General features: G+C 40.2%; 1 protein-coding gene across 3 annotated transcripts in view; it reads left to right on the top strand.

Annotated features, from left to right (window-relative positions):
- Positions 1-21,387, top strand: part of RICTOR (RPTOR independent companion of MTOR complex 2) — a 611,164-nt gene that overhangs the window by 345,754 nt on the left and 244,023 nt on the right. For all 3 annotated transcript variants that reach the window (XM_053701222.1, XM_053701221.1, XM_053701220.1), the window contains exon 17: positions 17,944-18,079. In XM_053701222.1, the coding sequence (XP_053557197.1) occupies positions 17,944-18,079 (136 nt within the window). The remainder of the gene's footprint in view (positions 1-17,943; positions 18,080-21,387) is intronic.

Here is a 21,387-nt window from a genome sequence, read left to right as displayed (position 1 = left end):
ATTTGTTAATGACTTTCCTCACCATGAACCGAGTGTGTAAAAACAAAATGTATACTTAACTGATGATAAATTCATTTCTTTCATGATGAGAATCCATGAGTCGTCAATGTGGTAGTATTCGTCTCCTGGCCTCTAGGAGGAAGTAAAAGACACCCCCAACACACTAGAGCTATTTTAAATTATTTTCTTGATCCTTAGTCATACATATAGCCAAGTAGATGGCAGAAAAAAAAAAGCAGGAAAGAAGAAGTTGGGCAAAGAAGTGCAAAACAAGTATTGCCGGCCATTTAAACAAAAAGAGAGAGCAGAGCTCGTGGAATCTCACCATCATGAAATAAATTAATTTATCAGGTAAGCATACCTTTCTTCTGTTAAGTGTGATCAGTCCACGGGTCATCATTACTTCTGGGATATTACTCCTCCCCAACAGGAAGTGCAAGAGGATTCACCCAGCAGAGCTGCATATAGCTCCTCCCCTCTACGTCACTCCCAGTCATTCTCTTGCACCCAACGACTAGATAGGATGTGTGAGAGGACTATGGTGATTATACTTAGTTTTATATCTTCAATCAAAAGTTTGTTATTTTAAAATAGCACCGGAGTGTGTTATTACCTCTCTGGCAGAGTTTGAAGAAGAATCTACCAGAGTTTTGCTATGATTTTAGCCGGAGTAGTTAAGATCATATTGCTGTTCTCGGCCATCTGAGGAGTGAGGTAAACTTCAGATCAGGGGACAGCGGGCAGATGAATCTGCATAGAGGTATGTAGCAGTTTTTATTTTCTGACAATGGAATTGATGAGAAAATCCTGCCATACCGATATAATGTCATGTATGTATACTTTACACTTCAGTATTCTGGGGTATGGTACTTCACTAGAATTACACTGTAAGAAATACATAAAGCTGTTTAATAACTAGAGATTATGTTTAACGTTTTTGCTGGAATGTAAAATCGTTTTCATTTGCTGAGGTACTGTGTGAATAAATGTTTGGGCACTATTTTTCCACTTGGCAGTTGCTTTATCTGTTTTTCTGACAGTTTCTGTTCTCCCTCACTGCTGTGTGTGAGGGGGAGGGGCCGTTTTTTGGCGCTTTTACTATGCATCAAATATTTCAGTCAGCAACTCATTGTATTCCCTGCATGATCCGGTTCATCTCTACAGAGCTCAGGGGTCTTCAAAACTTATTTTGAGGGAGGTAATTTCTCTCAGCAGAGCTGTGAGAATTATAGTTTGACTGAGATAAAAAACGTTTATTCTGTAATTTGTTTCCTGCTTTCAGAATTTGTTATCTTTGCTAATGGGATTAAACCTTTGCTAAAGTTGTGTTGTTTACAAGGATTGAGGCTATAACTGTTTCAATTTATTAATTTTCAACTGTCATAGATCTTCTGTGCTTCTTAAAGGCACAGTACGTTTTAATATTATTCTAATTGAATTGTATTTCCAAGTTGCAAGTTTATTTGCTAGTGTGTTAAACATGTCTGATTCAGAGGATGATACCTGTGTCATTTGTTGCAATGCCAAAGTGGAGCCCAATAGAAATTTATGTACTAACTGTATTGATGCTACTTTAAATAAAAGTCAATCTGTACAAATTGAACAAATTTCACCAAACAACGAGGGGAGAGTTATGCCGACTAACTCGCCTCACGTGTCAGTACCTACATCTCCCGCTCAGAGGGAGGTGCGTGATATTGTAGCGCCGAGTACATCTGGGCGGCCATTACAAATCACATTACAGGATATGGCTACTGTTATGACTGAGGTTTTGGCTAAATTACCAGAACTAAGAGGTAAGCGTGATCACTCTGGGGTGAGAACAGAGTGCGCTGATAATATTAGGGCCATGTCAGACACTGCGTCACAGGTGGCAGAACATGAGGACGGAGAACTTCATTCTGTGGGTGACGGTTCTGATCCAAACAGACTGGATTCAGATATTTCAAATTTTAAATTTAAACTGGAAAACCTCCGTGTATTACTAGGGGAGGTGTTAGCGGCTCTGAATGATTGTAACACAGTTGCAATACCAGAGAAAATGTGTAGGTTGGATAAATATTTTGCGGTACCGACGAGTACTGAGGTTTTTCCTATACCTAAGAGACTTACTGAAATTGTTACTAAGGAGTGGGATAGACCCGGTGTGCCGTTCTCACCCCCTCCGATATTTAGAAAAATGTTTCCAATAGACGCCACCACAAGGGACTTATGGCAAACGGTCCCTAAGGTGGAGGGAGCAGTTTCTACCTTAGCTAAGCGTACCACTATCCCGGTGGAGGATAGCTGTGCTTTTTCAGATCCAATGGATAAAAAGTTAGAGGGTTACCTTAAGAAAATGTTTGTTCAACAAGGTTTTATATTGCAACCCCTTGCATGCATTGCGCCGATCACGGCTGCAGCGGCATTCTGGATTGAGTCTCTGGAAGAGAACATTGGTTCAGCTACTCTGGACGACATTACGGACAGGCTTAGAGTCCTTAAACTATCTAATTCATTCATTTCGGAGGCCGTAGTACATCTTACTAAACTTACGGCGAAGAATTCAGGATTCGCCATTCAGGCACGCAGGGCGCTGTGGCTAAAATCCTGGTCAGCTGATGTTACTTCTAAGTCTAAATTGCTTAATATACCTTTCAAAGGGCAGACCTTATTCGGGCCCGGGTTGAAAGAGATTATCGCTGACATTACAGGAGGTAAAGGCCATGCCCTGCCTCAGGACAAAGCCAAAGCCAAGACTAGACAGTCTAATTTTCGTTCCTTTCGTAATTTCAAAGCAGGAGCAGCATCAACTTCCTCTGCACCAAAACAGGAAGGAGCTGTTGCTCGCTACAGACAAGGCTGGAAACCTAACCAGTCCTGGAACAAGGGCAAGCAGACTAGGAAACCTGCTGCTGCCCCTAAAACAGCATGAATTGAGGGCCCCCGATCCGGGATCGGATCTAGTGGGGGGCAGACTTTCTCTCTTCGCCCAGGCTTGGGCAAGAGATGTTCAGGATCCCTGGGCGCTAGAGATAATATCTCAGGGATACCTTCTGGACTTCAAATACTCTCCTCCAAGAGAGAGATTTCATCTGTCAAGATTGTCAACAATCCAGACAAAGAAAGAGGCGTTTCTACGCTGCGTACAAGAGCTCTTGTTAATGGGAGTAATCCATCCAGTTCCACGATCGGAACAGGGACAGGGGTTTTACTCAAATCTGTTTGTGGTTCCCAAAAAAGAGGGAACTTTCAGACCAATCCTGGACTTAAAGATCCTAAACAAATTCCTAAGAGTTCCATCGTTCAAGATGGAGACTATTCGGACAATTTTACCTATGATCCAAGAGGGTCAATACATGACCACTGTAGATTTAAAAGATGCTTACCTTCACATACCGATTCACAAAGATCATTATCGGTACCTAAGGTTTGCCTTCCTAGACAGGCATTACCAGTTTGTGGCTCTTCCATTCGGATTGGCTACAGCTCCAAGAATCTTCACAAAGGTTCTGGGTGCTCTTCTGGCGGTACTAAGACCGCGGGGAATCTCGGTAGCTCCATACCTAGACGACATTCTGATACAAGCTTCAAGCTTTCAAACTGCCAAGTCTCATACAGAGTTAGTGCTGGCATTTCTAAGGTCACATGGATGGAAGGTGAACGAAAAGAAAAGTTCACTCGTTCCACTCAGAAGAGTTCCCTTCCTGGGGACTCTTATAGATTCTGTAGAAATGAAGATTTACCTGACAGAGGACAGGCTAACAAGACTTCAAAGTGCTTGCCGCACCCTTCATTCCATTCAACACCCGTCAGTGGCTCAATGCATGGAGGTAATCGGCTTAATGGTAGCGGCAATGGACATAGTACCCTTTGCACGCTTACACCTCAGACCACTGCAACTGTGCATGCTAAGTCAGTGGAATGGGGATTACTCAGACTTATCCCCTTCTCTGAATCTGGATCAAGAGACCAGAAATTCTCTTCTATGGTGGCTTTCTCGGCCACATCTGTCCAGGGGGATGCCATTCAGCAGACCAGACTGGACAATTGTAACAACAGACGCCAGCCTTCTAGGTTGGGGTGCCGTCTGGAATTCTCTGAAGGCTCAGGGACAATGGAGTCAGGAGGAGAGTCTCCTGCCAATAAACATTCTGGAATTGAGAGCAGTTCTCAATGCCCTCCTGGCTTGGCCCCAGTTGACAACTCGGGGGTTCATCAGGTTTCAGTCAGACAACATCACGACTGTAGCTTACATCAACCATCAGGGAGGGACAAGAAGCTCCCTAGCTATGATGGAAGTATCAAAGATAATTTGCTGGGCAGAGTCTCACTCTTGCCACCTGTCAGCAATCCACATCCCGGGAGTGGAGAACTGGGAGGCGGATTTCTTAAGTCGTCAGACTTTTCATCCGGGGGAGTGGGAACTTCATCCGGAGGTCTTTGCCCAAATACTTCGACGTTGGGGCAAACCAGAGATAGATCTCATGGCGTCTCGACAGAACGCCAAGCTTCCTCGTTACGGGTCCAGATCCAGGGATCCAGAAGCAGTCCTGATAGATGCTCTGACAGCACCTTGGGACTTCAGGATGGCTTACGTGTTTCCACCCTTCCCTTTGCTTCCTCGATTGATTGCCAGAATCAAACAAGAGAGAGCATCAGTGATTCTAATAGCATCTGCGTGGCCACGCAGGACTTGGTATGCAGACCTGGTGGACATGTCATCCTGTCCACCTTGGTCTCTACCTCTGAAACAGGACCTTCTGATACAGGGTCCCTTCAAACATCAAAATCTAACTTCTCTGAAGCTGACTGCTTGGAAATTGAACGCTTGATTTTATCAAGACGTGGATTTTCTGAGTCAGTTATTGATACCTTAATACAGGCTAGGAAACCTGTTACCAGAAAGATTTACCATAAGATATGGCGTAAATACCTATATTGGTGTGAATCCAAAGGTTACTCTTGGAGTAAGGTTAGGATTCCTAGGATATTGTCTTTTCTACAAGAAAGTTTAGAAAAGGGTTTATCTGCTAGTTCATTAAAGGGACAGATCTCAGCTCTGTCCATTCTGTTACACAAACGTCTGTCAGAAGTTCCTGACGTCCAGGCTTTTTGTCAGGCTTTGGCCAGAATTAAGCCTGTGTTTAAAACTGTTGCTCCACCATGGAGTTTAAACCTTGTTCTTAATGTTTTACAGGGCGTTCCGTTTGAACCCCTTCATTCCATTGATATAAAGTTGTTATCTTGGAAAGTTCTATTTTTAATGGCTATTTCCTCGGCTCGAAGAGTCTCTGAATTATCAGCCTTACATTGTGATTCTCCTTATTTGATTTTTCATTCGGATAAGGTAGTCCTGCGTACTAAACCTGGGTTCTTACCTAAGGTAGTTACTAACAGGAATATCAATCAAGAGATTGTTGTTCCTTCTTTATGCCCAAATCCTTCTTCAAAGAAGGAACGTCTACTGCACAACCTGGATGTAGTCCGTGCTCTAAAATTTTACTTACAGGCAACTAAGGAATTTCGACAAACGTCTTCTCTGTTTGTCATTTACTCTGGGCAGAGGAGAGGTCAAAAAGCTTCCGCTACCTCTCTTTCTTTTTGGCTTCGTAGCATAATTCGTTTAGCTTATGAGACTGCTGGACAGCAGCCTCCTGAAAGAATTACAGCTCATTCTACTAGAGCTGTGGCTTCCACTTGGGCCTTCAAGAATGAGGCCTCTGTTGAACAGATTTGCAAGGCTGCAACTTGGTCTTCGCTTCATACTTTTTCCAAATTTTACAAATTTGACACTTTTGCTTCATCGGAGGCTATTTTTGGGAGAAAGGTTCTTCAGGCAGTGGTTCCTTCTGTATAAAGAGCCTGCCTATCCCTCCCGTCATCCGTGTACTTTTGCTTTGGTATTGGTATCCCAGAAGTAATGATGACCCGTGGACTGATCACACTTAACAGAAGAAAACATAATTTATGCTTACCTGATAAATTCCTTTCTTCTGTAGTGTGATCAGTCCACGGCCCGCCCTGTTTTTAAGGCAGGTAAATATTTTTTAATTTATACTCCAGTCACCACTTCACCCTTGGCTTTTCCTTTCTCGTTGGTCCTTGGTCGAATGACTGGGAGTGACATAGAGGGGAGGAGCTATATGCAGCTCTGCTGGGTGAATCCTCTTGCACTTCCTGTTGGGGAGGAGTAATATCCCAGAAGTAATGATGACCCGTGGACTGATCACACTACAGAAGAAAGGAATTTATCAGGTAAGCATAAATTATGTTTTTTTGTTTGATCAAATAGTGAGAGTCCACAAGTCATCTGGTGTTGGAATTAATACCCAAGCCTTGGAGTCCAAAAGACCACTGTGAATACTAATTAGGCACTGTGGCACACAGAACTTTCCTGCCAAAGGCAGCCTCAGAAGAAGCACGCACATGAAAGTAATACAACTTAGAAAAAGTGTGTAAACATGACTAAGTAACTTCCCTACAAATCTGATCAATAGAAGCCTCGTTACGATAGGCCCAAAAAGTAGCAACTGTTATAGTGGATTGAACAGTAATGTGCTTATGAGGAGTCACTGCAACCAAATAAGCCAAGCTGCTAAAGTAACAACCACAGCGTTCTGATGTTTGCGAGGCCCAGAAAAATTAACAAAAAGAGGAGGTCTGAAATCTTTTTTTTGGCTTCCACAAAATATTTGAGAGCTGTAACAACATCCAAGTTGTGGAGAAAGACGCTCGTTAGAATTCCTAGGAGCAGGCAAAAAGAAGGAACTTATGAAGGGAAGGATAGTGCGAAAAACATCCTTATCCTGATGAAATGTTTTGAAAGACTATCGCACTCAACAGCAGCAGTGACACTGCTACACTGCAGATCTAAACATAAAACCTGCAGGATCCTTAAGAGGAACGGTCCTCCAAAGGAATAGTGGGACACCTGGACAAAGTGGAAATAGCTTTGTCTACATTAGGAACAGTTTCCAAGATCTCTGTATTAACAGAAGGGAGAGGAAACATAGATTTAAATATGGTAGATGGAACAAAAGGAATACCTTGTTTCTGCCGTTCCTTAGAAATAGTTTCAGAAACTGAATCAGGCACAGAAAAAGAGGAAGGCTGCTTTGGAGCTGACTTAAAAAAAAAAAAAGATCAATCCTCTTAACAGGTTACTTGACTGTAGCAGGACAATTCTCTACCTTTAAAGCAATAAGGCATGAATATGCTCAAGCCTGAAATTAAAGGACACATCCTCCACCGCAGCAGCAGGGTCCTGAGAATCAGACCATCATCGGAATGAGAGTCCTCAGAGTCAGGAACACCCCTATCGTTAATGCGTAATTTAGAGTGGCCGCTCCTATGGGAAGTCCCTGATGAGCAAAAAGCCAAAGGAGGACTACCTTCAAATCCTTGCATGTGCTTAACAGCTAGAAGCAAGCAAGCTAAAACCTCTCTAATAGAGTGAATATAATCCTTAAGTTTTTGTGAGAGTTCAAATGAAGAGTTCTCCTGGGAGCAACTCTGATAGGGTAATAACTTTTGTACACTCAGATGCACAGTAAACCCCTGTTTAGGATTGGCAATAGACTAATCATATAAGATGTAAAGCCTAGCAGGAGGACACACCTGTGAATCCTTACAAAGTAAACACAAACCAGAAGGGGTTAAAGTAACAGGGTTTCCCTTCTAGATGATCAGCAGGCGGATCAGAAGCCAGAGCTGTACCAGTAAGGAAATAGCTTAAATATCAGAGATAGACTGAAGCAAATAAGCAGTATAAAGAACAATTAGTTTACCCCAAAGGGCAGAAAAGGCCAATGTAAAACTGATTATTCCTTAAAAGGTAAACATAAACGTAAGGTACTTTTCAACTAAGCACTAAAAAAACTATGAAACCGTAAAAAGCCTTACGGAGCAAATTACACAGCATCTAAAGGGTTAAATAAAATTTGTACCCCAAATTTGAAGCCAAACTCTGATGATCAAAGTGCCCTGCCACCTCCACCGGTCATGAGAATCTTTCTGCATGCTGAGAATGTTACAGCAACACAGGAACAGGAAAGGATTATAACACAGAAAAAGCATGCTAAAACAGTTAACCCTTTGTGCGCCTGCGCTACCGGGGAGCGTTAATGCTAAAAACCTGTAGGTAATCAGCAGAATTTTAACGTAGGTAAAGAGAAACATACTGTGTGCTAAGCCGACCGTGCCAATATATTTTTTTTAAATAATATTTTTATTGAGGTTGTAAATAAATGAAACAGGCAAATAATATTTAAGTTCTGAAAGCAAATGAAAATCACAACAGAATGTACATATTAAATGTCAGAATAAAAAAAAATACAAAAAAATAGCCCAGTTATACAAATAGAAGTTAACCTCAGGTTTTCAATTAGGGATTTCCCATTAAAATATGATATAAAGTCATATCAAATTATTTCCCTCAATGATAAAAAAAGAGGCCTCTCTTGGGCCCCCTAGAAGAGAGTAGTTTAAAGTGCCATTAAACCCAAACATTTTCTTTCACAATTCAGATAGATAATACAATTTTAAACAACATTCCAATTTACTTCTATTATCTAATTTGCTGCAATCTTTGTATATACTTTGTTAAAGAAATAGCAATGCACATTGGTGAGCCAATCACATGAGGCATCTATGTGCAGCCACCAATCAGAAGCTACTGAGCCTATCTAGATATGTTTTTCAGGAAAGAATATCAAGAGAATGAAGCAAATTAGATAATAGAAGTAAATTAGAAAGTTGTTTAAAATGGTATTCTCTATCTGAATCATGAAAGAAAAAATGTGAGTTTAATGTCCCTTTAAGTCAGAATGGGGAATTTTAGGGGAAAAGATAAAATAACAAAACAGATCACTTTTGGAAAGATGTAAACTAGCTTGTGAAACATATATTTCTCTTGTAAGCTGTATCGAGTCCACGGATTCATCCATACTTATGGCATATTCTCCTTCCCTACAGGAAGTGGCAGAGAGAGCACCCACAGCAGAGCTGTCCATATAGCTCCTCCCTTAGCTCCACCCCCAGTCATTCTCTCTGCCTGCTTAACTGCTAGGAAGGGCAAAGGGAGTGTGGTGACAAAAAATGAAGATTTCTGCAAGGAGGATGATGATCTTAGCATTTTGTAACTAAGATCCACTGCTGTTCTCACAAGGGCTGAAGAGTACAGTTAAACTTCAGTTGGGGGAACAGTTTGCAGGCTAAACTGCATTAAGGTATGTTCAGTCTATTTTTTTCTAGACAGACTGTGTTATTTCTAGAAAAGGCTGGCAATATCCCCATGAGGGAAAGGTAAGCTGTATTCAGTAAAAGAGACGTCTGGTTGCCAGAATCAAGCAGGAGAGAGCTTCGGTGATTCTGATAGTGCCTGCGTGGTCACGCAGGACTTGGTATGCAGACCTGGTGGACATGTCATCTGTTACACCGTGGACTCTGCCAATGAGGCAGGACCTTCTAATTCAAGGTCCATTCAAGCATCCAAATCTAACTTCTCTGCGTCTGACTGCTTGGAGATTGAACGCCTGATTCTATCAAAGCATGGTTTCTCTGAGTCGGTCATTGATACACTGATTCAGGCTAGAAAGCCTGTCACCAGGAAAATCTATCATAAGATTTGGCGCAGATATCTTTGTTGGTGTGAATCCAAGGGTTACTCATGGAGTAAGATTAGGATTCCTAGAAGTTTGTCCTTTCTCCAAGAAGGATTGGAGAAGGGATTATCAGTTAGTTCCTTAAAAGGACAAATATCTGCTTTGTTTATTATTTTACACAAACGTCTGGCAGATGTCCCAGACGTTCAAGCATTTAGTCAGGCCTTGGTCAGGATCAAGCCTGTATTTAAACCTGTTGCTCCACCATGGAGCCTATATTTGGTTCTTAATGTTCTTCAAGGGGTTCCGTTTGAACCTATGCATTCCATAGATATTAAGCTTCTATCTTGGAAAGTTTTGTTTTTAGTAGCTATCTCTTCGGCTCGAAGAGTTTCTGAGTTATCTGCTTTACAGTGTGACTCACCTTACCTAGTTTTCCATGCACATAAGTTGGTTTTGCGTACCAAACCTGGGTTTCTTCCTAAGGTTGTTTCTAATAGGAATATCAATCAGGAGATTGTTGTTCCTTCTCTGTGTCCTAATCCTTCATCAAAGAAGGAACGTCTGTTGCACAATCTTGATGTGGTTCGTGCTTTAAAGTTCTACTTACAAGCAACTAAAGATTTCCGTCAAACATCTTCATTGTTTGTTGTTTATTCTGGTAAACGGAGCGGTCAAAAGGCTAGGGCTACCTCTCTTTCCTTTTGGCTTAAAAGCTTCATCCGTTTGGCTTATGAGACTGCTGGCCAGCAGCCTCCTGAAAGAATTACTGCTCATTCTACTAGAGTAGTGGCTTCCACATGGGCTTTTAAAAATGAACAGATTTGTAAGGTGGCGACATGGTCTTCGCTTCATACTTTTTCCAAATTTTACAAATTTGATACTTTTGCTTCTTCGGAGGCTATTTTTGGGAGACAGGTTCTACAAGCAGTGGTGCCTTCTGTTTAAGGTACCTGTCTTGTCCCTCCCTTCATCCGTGTCCTAAAGCTTTGGTATTGGTATCCCATAAGTATGGATGAATCCGTGGACTCGAAACGTCTTACAAGAGAAAACAGAATTTATACTTTTCTGATGATAAATTTCTTTCTCTTGTGATGTATCGAGTCCACGGCCCGCCCTGTCTATTTAAGACAGGTAGTATATTTTTATTTAAAAAACTTCGGTCGAATGACTGGGGGGTGGAGCTAAGGGAGGAGCTATATGGACAGCTCTGCTGTGGGTGCTCTCTCTGCCACTTCCTGTAGGGAAGGAGAATATCCCATAAGTATGGATGAATCCGTGGACTCGATACATCACAAGAGAAAGAAATTTATCAGGTAAGCATAAATTCTGTTTTTCTTGAACATTATAAATACATATGTATATATTAAGCTTATCCGGCTACGTTTAGAATACCAGCATGAGTGGGAGGATATGTGAGTTAAGGAGATATCTAAAAATAATCCAATAAACAAATGAACTGGCTGATGACATTCCAACAGAAAACTGTGATATTACAATGTGCTATATGTAAAACAAATAACTAGGCAATGGCCGTGACTGTTATACAGGCTCTTAGGGGAGAGATTCAGGGTAATAACTAAAATGCTAGACAGAAACTAAAACGGTCCATGCACTAGCTATTAGGTAGGAAAAGTATATTTAATTATCCTGGTTAGTTATGATGTAAACAGAGAGGCCATCATTGTACTATCTCTGTACGGTCACAGGGGGGGAAATGACACAACTAGGTGGCTAAGTATATTAGTGTTAATTGCACTTCATGAGCGTCCTGTGTCGGCACATAATTATACTTTTGGACCTCTATCTAAAAAATGTTAACTAAAATTATGCTATACACAGTAATATAGGAGGGCATACCTTCAATATAGCTTTATATTATGTATCGCCCTGCCTCGGCCGCTGACAGAGCGAAGCTGAGGTATTAAGGCTGGTAACCATAGAGAGATTCAAATCTTTGCGGTACTACTGCAAACTCAGTTAAAGGGCCATAATACCCAAATGTTTAAACACTTGAAAGTGATGCAGTATAGCTGTAAAAAGCTGAATAGAAAATATCACCTGAACATCTCTATGTAAAAAAAGAAATATATTTTACCTCAAAAGTTCCTCAGTAGCCACATCCCATTGTAAAGGATTTCTAAGCAGCATATTAGTATGTCTGTCCCGGGACAGCTGAAAGGATGAACCTCGTGCACTCTCATGTTATTTCCCTATTCAGTGTAACAATGAAATCTCATGAGAGTTAAGTGAAATCTCATGAGATCACAGTAAAAGTTCATGACCTCAGCACTGCTGATGCTGATTGGCTGCTGTTCATTTCTTCATTTTTATTGTTTTTTACCTGCAGCTGGGAGCAGCTGAGTATAACTTTTTACACAGAACTTACGCTGCTGAGCTGAGGAGATTGTGAGGTAAAATATCTTCCTTTTTACATAGAGATGCTCAGGTGATATTTTCCTGTCAGCTTTTTACAGTTATACTGCATCAGTTTCAAGTGATTTAGCATATAAGTATTATGTCCCTTTAAGTATAGGTATTGGTATGTAGTTAACCCCAAAAAGGGAACACATTACTTTTCAAACAATTTAGTAAAAACCTTGTGCAGGTGATGAACAAAACAGAATAGTTGAGTATATATGCTCATGTATCTATATGCGATATAGCATGTATAATAAAGTGCCAACTCAGTAAGGCTTTGTCTCACTACTCTCATGAATTCGCTATGGCTAGAAAATTAGGTGCTTACACACATCTAGTAGTATGAAAGAGGATTTAAGAGAAGCTGAATATTTAGAAGTGCACAAATATGAAATATTGCAAACACACATTGTATAATTATGCTTAGAACCAAAACAAAAATAACAAACTATATAACAAGGCAAATTGAAAATTGACTTAAAGCGCTTAGGCATATATTGTATTGAAGATGTCATGTCTTATGGTATAAGGATGTCAATATACTGTCGTTTATTTTTCATTTCAAAGAGTCATTCCATAGTGTCTTACTAATACATTCTTTTTCTAATGGTATAAGTGGAACTAAGCTCTATTAATGACTGTAAAAAAATTAAGTTAGTCCTAGTGTATATTGAGCAAACTATGTCTCCCAGCGCAGCTCAGCATTCAAATACCCAAATGCAAATAACAGGGCCACGTATTATAATGAAACTAATATAGTAGCAGGAAAATGAGCTATAAATTATGTAGGGGCTCAACCTGCTAGTTCATAAGAATGCCAATGCGTAAAGTAACCAATATCTATTTAAAAAAGCTTGGGAGCAGCTCGTAACATACTAGTCAGCGATAACTTATTCCCCTACAAGACAATGTACTAAAGGGTTAGCCATGCTAACAGGGATAAGGAGCTATTATAGAGTTCTAAACAGAAAGACCCCTTTAGCTAGTGTATAATAGTATTGTGACTGTTAGCCTTTGTCTGCTCAATAGGGAAAATACAGGACGCTATAGTAGCAAGCGACACACACAAAAAGAATTTAATAAAAAAACATCCTGGAATTGTCCAAATTGGAGCACATATATACCTCCTGGCATACACATATAGAGTTTAATCTTCCTACCCTACTTCAGACCGGAGATCACAGGGGGCAAAGTGAAGGAGATCCATAGCTCGATAAACTTTTCATCTCCGTGAGCTCAATGACGGTTTTCAGTGTTGCTGGGTTTCGTGGAAGCATATAGCGGTTGTGATAGCCTGTTATTGCGCCATGTCCTAGCGCTTTCACAGTTAGGTAGGCTTCCAGCAGTGTATCTGCTCCATCGGTATCTGTGCCCGTTAGCTCTCTGTGATGGCTCCCCATAGGTGCGCTCAGCATGCCCTTCTCTGTGTCCCACTGTAACCAAGTGGGGCCAGCTGTCCGGTTCTCTCCACTGTCATGGAGGGAAATTAGCATCAGGTACCTGCCTATATAGGGATCGCTGCAGCGATCCTTCAATTGTGACTTGGAGGTAGGGTTGTAATCGTTATTGTGGTCGTTAGGTAGGATATACTGCTCTGCTCCGGTATAGGTCTCCTTAAGAGGATTTGGTGGGTTTTTTGTCTGCGGTTGCTCTACCTGTTCCTTGCAGGCGAATTCTGTGTTCCTCTAGAATTGAGATCACCTCAGCCAAACAGATCTGATTATTCTCCATTGCTTAGTTAGTATTGAAGAGGTATGGTCAAAAGTCCTGGCAGTGACTATGCATTGTATACCTGTCTTACAAGATACCGTGGAGGGGTGTTGATGGCCTCTCACTAAGGAGACTGTCCTTGGCCTCAACGCTCCTGATAGGTTGTCAGAGGTGGTATTAACAATAATGTGGTATCAATCGAAACAACTTAATTTGCAGCCTTTGGCTATTGATTGTAGTAGCTGGATGGTCTTCTTAATCACTGATAAGAGACACATTATCTGTGATCCACACAGAGCAACCAATATTGCGACCTTTAAAGGTGCTGCCCAGAGACGCACCCCCAACCGCACCAATTTTAATGCAACAGTAACCTAAAAAAAAAACAACAAATTTTTTTATAGTGTATGTATGTATGTACCTTGATTGTGTGAAACATGTGAATATGTTCATACTAATAGCAGATAACCTCAGCTGCAGCACATCCTTGGCAGTGCAAGCACGATGCCAAGGATCTAAGTAAATAACATCATCTCAACCCAAGGAATCGGTGTATAAGTCAACATTTCACCCGGGGAGGGCTGTGGATCCACAAGGAGCAGCTCACTTGTAGACCAGGGCATTTTTATTGAGAAAAGACCTTTCACTGCTTGACTAAAAATTCCTTGTCTGCCCTTCTAAATGACAGGTTACTGCAAGGAGGATTCAGGCATCAGATAGGTTAGAGGATCCCAATTCAAATAAGATGTTGCAATCCACTTTCACCTTACTCATCATCAAGGAGGCAAAATAAAATGACTTGGGATCATGGGAAGTAGGAGGGATTTATAGCTTTTGGTGTGTTGGGGTGTCAGTAGCCTCCTCCTAGTGGTCAGGAGGGGAATATTTCCACATTTGATAACTAGCGGACTCATCATCTGATGAAGGAAAATATACTATAAGTTTAAGTAGACATTCGACCAGTTTACGAGTTTTGTGTTATGAGCTGTGCGGTGCTACCGTGCAGTTTTTTTCTCACCGCTCACCTGCAGTGCTTGTATAGCAGGTTTTTACAAACCCGGCATTAAAAGACAAAAAGTGAGCGTAGAGCAAAATTGTGCTCCACACTACACTCCAATACCAGCGCTGCTTAAGTCAGCGGTGAGCTGGTCATATGGCTTGTGCACGATTTCCCCATAGACATCAATGGGGAGAGCCGGCTGAGAAAAGTCTAACACCTGCAATAAAGCAGCGTAAAGCTCAGTAAAGCAACCCCTATTGATTCCTATGAGGAAACTAAAGTTCTGTTTACACCTAACACCCTAACATGAACCCCGAGTCTAAACACCCCTAATCTTACACTTATTAACCCCTAATCTGCCGCCCCTGACATCACCGCCACCTACATTATACTTTTTAACCCCTAATCTGCCGCTCCGGACATCACCGCCACCTACATTATATTTATTAACCCCTAATCTGATGTCCCCAACATCGCCGACACCTACATTATATTTATAAATCCCTAATCTGCCGTCCCCAATGTCGCCGCAACCTACTATCCTTACTTAAATTATTCCTATTTAAAACTAAATACTTACCTATAAAATAAACCCTAAACTAGCTACATTATAACTAATAGTTACATTGTAGCTAGCTTAGGGTTTATTTTTATTTTACAGGCAATTTTGTATTTATTTTAACTAGGTAGAATAGTTATTGAATAGTTATTAACTATTTAATAACTACCTAGATAAAATAAATACAAATTGACCTGTAAAATAAAACCTAACCTATGTTACAATAACACCTAACACTATACTACAATTAAATCAATTCCTTACATTAAATACAATTAAATAAATTAAATTAAATGAGCTAAATCACAAAAAACAAAGACTAAATTACAGAAAATAAAAAACAAATTACAAGATATTTAAACTAATTACACCTAATCTAATAGCCCTATCAAAATAAAAAAAATCCCCCCCAAAATAAAAAACCCCCCTAGCCTAAACTATCAATAGCCCTTAAAATGGCCTTTTGTGGGGCATTGCCCCAAAGAAATCAGCTCTTTTACCTGTAAAAAAAATACAAACAACCCCCCAACAGTAAAACCCACCACCCACACAACCAACCCCCCCCCCAAATAAAATACTATCTAAAAATACCTAAGCTCCCCATTGCCCTGAAAAGGGCATTTGGATGGGCATTGCCCTTAAAAGGGCATTTAGCTCTATTGCAGGCCCAATGCCCTAACCTAAAAAATAAACCCACCCAATACACCCTTAAAAAAAATCCTAACACTAACTCCCTGAAGTTCAATCCTATTTGCTGATTCTATCAGCCAATCGGAATCTAAGGGACGCCATCTTGGATGACGTCATTTAAAGGTATCTTCATTCGTCGTTAGTCCATCGGAAGAAGAGGATGCTCCGCGTCGGATGTCTTGAAGATGGACCCGCTCCGCGCCGGAAGGATGAAGATAGAAGATGCTGTCTGGATGAAGACTTTTGCCTGTCTGGAGGACCACTTCTGCCGGCTTCGTTGAGGACATCTTGCCGTTTGGATGAAGACTTCTCCCGGTAAGTGAATCTTCGGGGGTTAGTGTTAGGATTTTTTAAGGGTATATTGGGTGGGTTTATTTTTTAGGTTAGGGCTTTGGGCCTGCAATAGAGCTAAATGCCCATTTAAGGGAAATGGGGAGCATAGGTTTTTTAGTTATTGGGGGGGGGGGTTGTTTGTATTATTTTTTTACAGGTAAAAGAGCTGATTTCTTTGGGGTAATACCCCGCCATAGACCCTTTTAAGGGCTATTGATAGTTTAGTTTAGGGTTTTTTTATTTTGGGGGGGCTTTTTTTATTTTGATAGGGCTATTAGATTAGGTGTAGTTAGTTTAAATATCTTGTAATTTGTTTTTTATTTTCTGTAATTTAGTGGGGGGTTTTTTGTGATTTAGCTCATTTAATTTATTTAATTGTATTTAATGTAGGGAATTGATTTAATTGTAGTGTTAGGTGTTATTGTAACATAGGTTAGGTTTTATTTTGCAGGTCAATTTGTATTTATTTTAGCTAGGTAGTTATTAAATGGTTAATAACTATTTAATAACTTTTCCTACCTAGTTAAAATAAATGCAAACTTGCCTGTAAAATAAACCCTAAGCTAGCTATAATGTAACTATTAGTTATATTGTAGCTAGTTTAGGATTTATTTAATAGGTAAGTATTTAGTTTTAAATAGGAATAATTTAGGTAATGATAGTAATTTTATTTAGATTTATTTAAATTATATTTAAGTTAGGGGGTGTTAGGATTAGACTTAGGTTTAAAGGGTTAATACATTTAGAATAGTGGCGGCGACATTGGGGACGGCAGATTAGGGGTTAATAAATGTTGGTAGTTGGCGGCAATGTTGGGGGCATCAGATTAGGGGTTAATAAATATAATGTAGGTTGCGGCGACGTTAGGAGCGGCAGATTAGGGGTTAATAAGTATAATGTAGGTGGCGGCGATGTTGGGGCGGCAGATTAGGGGTTAATAATATTTAACTAGTGTTTGCGAGGCGGGAGTGCGGCGGTTTAGGGGTTAATATGTTTATTCTAGTGGCGGCGATGTCCGGAGCGGCAGATTTAGAAGTTAAAAATATTATTTTAGTGTTTGCGATGCGGGAGGGCCTCGGTTTAGCGGTTAATAGGTAGTTTATGGGTGTTACTTTTTAGCACTTTAGTTATGAGTTTTATGCTATGGCGTTGTAGTGTAAAACTCATAACTACTGACTTTAGAATGCGCTAGGAATCTTGGAGGTAGAGGGTGTACCGCTCACTTTTTGGCCTCCCAGGACAAGCTCGTAATACCGGCGCTATGTAAGTCCCATAGAAAAAAGGGTTTACAAACTTTACGTAAGTTGGTTTGCGGTAAGGTCAAAAAAGTGTGCTGTGCCTCTAAACCTGCAAGACTCGTAATAGCAGCGGTTACTTTGTCATCTATTTTATGTTTATTCCATAAATCAACCACTATTAATTTCATTGGAGATTTCCACAATTTATTCCCACTATCACGACCAACCCCCCCACACACACACACTTCATTCTAATTTTTAGGTAATTATGTATTTTCTTAGTCTAACATTTTTTATTTTAATTTGTATTGCTACCATCACAGTTTAGTTTTAATTTATTTCATATCTTTAGCAAATTCAAACATAATTTCTTAAAACTTGACTTCACTTTTTTCTTGGATTGTTTAGGTTTGTCCGGCGACTCCTATATTTTTACAAACCCAGCAGCAAGCTCTATGCCAATTTGGAACTAGATCATTGTAAGGCCAAACAACTGACTATAGTGGGATGCCAGTTTACAGAATTTCTTCTTGAGTCTGAAGAGGTAAGCAAGAAGCTTGTAAAATATTTTTAGGACAGTTCTAGTCAAAATTAAACTTTCAGATAGGTCATGTAATTTTAAACGACATTACAATTTACTTGTATCATCAAATTTGCTTAGTTCTCTTGGTATTATTAGTTGTAAGCTAAACCTAGGTAAGCTCATATGCTATTTTCTAAGCCCTTGAAGGCCGCCTCTTATCTGAGTTAATTTGATAGTTTTTCCACAGCTAGAGGACGTTAGTTCACGTGTGCCATATAGATAATGTGCTCATGCCCGTTTACCTATTAGAGCGAAATGATGGACTAAAATGTAAGTCTGTCAAAAAAAAAATGAAATAAGGGGACAGTCTGCAGATGATTTAGATACAAGGTAATCACAGAGGTAAAAAGTATATTAATATAACCTTGTTGACTGTGCAAAATTGGGGAATGGGTATTAAAGGGATTATCTATCTTTTTAAACAAACATTTTGAAGTTGGCTGTCTCTTTAAATTTAACTTAGACTACAGCATTGAAATTAAAATATCTGTATTTGCAAGCTGGGATTTGGGCTCACATTTTCTCACTAGTGCCTTAAATACTATGTAGGTCGCAGTACACAAAATACGCTATTGTGTGTCACTTTCTGCAGAGGGGTATATTTGCTAAATCGGCTAATCTGAGATGTCTAGGAAATTAAGAACTTAAAGGAATGGTAAACAGTAAATACATAAACATAGTGATGTATTTGAAGCAAAGTTTAGCCTTATAATAATATGTATATTTTTTTACAATTATATTAGTTGTCTAAGCATTGAAATATAAATGTAAGGTTTATTTTCTGTTATATAAAGTTATTTTCTATAAAGTAATGGGTGCAGCCATGTTTGAACTAGTTTTTAGTTTGTCTCTACAAGCAAGGCTTGTGTGGGCATAGTTTTTGGCTAACCTAGTTATGTTCTACACAGCCTTATTTTGACCATCTCTTTCTTCTGTTATGTGTGATCAGTCCACGGGTCATCATTACTTCTGGATATAACTCCTCCCCAACAGGAAATGCAAGAGGATTCACCCAGCAGAGCTGCATATAGCTCCTCCCCTCTACGTCAGTCCCAGTCATTCTCTTGCACCCAACGACTAGATAGGATGTGTGAGAGGACTATGGTGATTATACTTAGTTTTTATGACTTCAATCAAAAGTTTGTTATTTTACAATAGCACCGGAGCGTGTTATTACTTCTCTGGCAGAGTTTGAGGAAGAATCTGCCAGAGTTTTTTACTATGATTTTAACCGGAGTTGTTAAGATCATATTGCTGTTCTCGGCCATCTGAGGGAGGTAAAGGCTTCAGATCAGGGGACAGCGGGCAGATGAATCTGCATTGAGGTATGTAGCAGTTTTTATTTTCTGAATGGAATTGATGAGAAAATCCTGCCATACCGTTAAAATGACATGTATGTATACACTTCAGTATTCTGGGGATGGTATTTCACCGGAACTACTCTGTTAAAGGTCACTAATCCTTTTAATAACTATTTATCATGTTAAACGTTTTTGCTGGAATGTAGAATCGTTTACATTGCTGAGGTACTGTGTGAATAAATATTTGGGCATTATTTTCCACTTGGCAGCCTTTTTTGCTTTTATTTGTGACAGTTTCGTTTCTCTTCACTGCTGTGTGGGAGAGGGAGGGGCCGTTTTTGGCGCTCTTTGCTACGCATCAAAAAAATTCCAGTCAGTTACTTTTATATTTCCTGCATGATCCGGTTCATCTCTGACAGATCTCAGGGGTCTTCAAACTTCTTTGAAGGGAGGTAAATTCTCTCAGCAGAGCTGTGAGAATTCTTATAGTGACTGTGAATAAAAACGTTGTTTTGTATTTTTTATGTCAAATTTAATTATTGTTATTTTACTAATGGGAACAAACCTTTGCTAAAAGTTGTGTTGTTTTAAAGTTTGATGCTATAACTGTTTTTCAGTTCATTATTTCAACTGTCATTTAATCGTTTAGTACCTCTTTGAGGCACAGTACGTTTTTGCTAAAAAAGATTATAACCAAGTTGTAAGTTTTTTTGCTAGTGTGTTAAACATGTCTGACTCAGAGGAAGATATCTGTGTCATTTGTTCCAATGCCAAGGTGGAGCCCAATAGAAATTTATGTACTAACTGTATTGATGCTACTTTAAATAAAAGTCAATCTGTACAATGTGAACAAATTTCACCAAACAGCGAGGGGAGAGTTATGCCGACTAACTCGCCTCACGCGGCAGTACCTGCATCTCCCGCCCGGGAGGTGCGTGATATTATGGCGCCTAGTACATCTGGGCGGCCATTACAGATAACATTACAAGATATGGCTACTGTTATGACTGAAGTTTTGTCTAAATTACCAGAACTAAGAGGCAAGCGTGATCACTCTGGGGTGAGAACAGAGTGCGCTGACAATACTAGGGCCATGTCTGATACTGCGTCACAGCTCGCAGAGCATGAGGACGGAGAGCTTCATTCTGTGGGTGACGGTTCTGATCCAAACAGATTGGATTCAGATATTTCAAATTTTAAATTTAAATTGGAAAACCTCCATGTATTACTAGGGGAGGTCTTAGCAGCTCTTAATGATTGTAACACCGTTGCAATACCAGAGAAACTGTGTAGGTTGGATAAATACTTTGCGGTACCGGCGAGTACTGACGTTTTTCCTATACCTAAGAGACTAACTGAAATTGTTACTAAGGAGTGGGATAGACCCGGTGTGCCGTTCTCACCCCCTCCAATATTTAGAAAGATGTTTCCAATAGACGCCACCACTCGGGACTTATGGCAAACGGTCCCTAAGGTGGAGGGAGCAGTTTCTACTTTAGCTAAGCGTACCACTATCCCGGTGGAGGATAGCTGTGCTTTTTCAGATCCAATGGATAAGAAATTAGAGGGTTACCTTAAGAAAATGTTTGTTCAACAAGGTTTTATATTGCAACCCCTTGCATGTATCGCGCCGATTACGGCTGCGGCAGCATTTTGGATTGAGTCTCTGGAAGAGAACCTTAGTTCATCTACGCTAGACGACATTACGGACAGGCTTAGAGTCCTTAAACTAGCTAATTCTTTCATTTCGGAGGCCGTGGTACATTTAACCAAACTTACGGCTAAGAACTCAGGATTCGCCATACAGGCACGTAGGGCGCTGTGGCTAAAATCCTGGTCAGCCGATGTTACTTCTAAGTCCAAATTACTTAATATACCTTTCAAGGGGCAGTCTTTATTTGGGCCCGGTTTGAAAGAAATTATCGCTGACATTACAGGAGGTAAGGGCCACGCCCTACCTCAAGACAA

Source organism: Bombina bombina, chromosome 2 (genome assembly GCF_027579735.1).
Source record: "Bombina bombina isolate aBomBom1 chromosome 2, aBomBom1.pri, whole genome shotgun sequence".
Lineage (NCBI taxonomy): Eukaryota > Metazoa > Chordata > Amphibia > Anura > Bombinatoridae > Bombina > Bombina bombina.
This window is presented reverse-complemented; position numbering and strand designations above follow the sequence as displayed.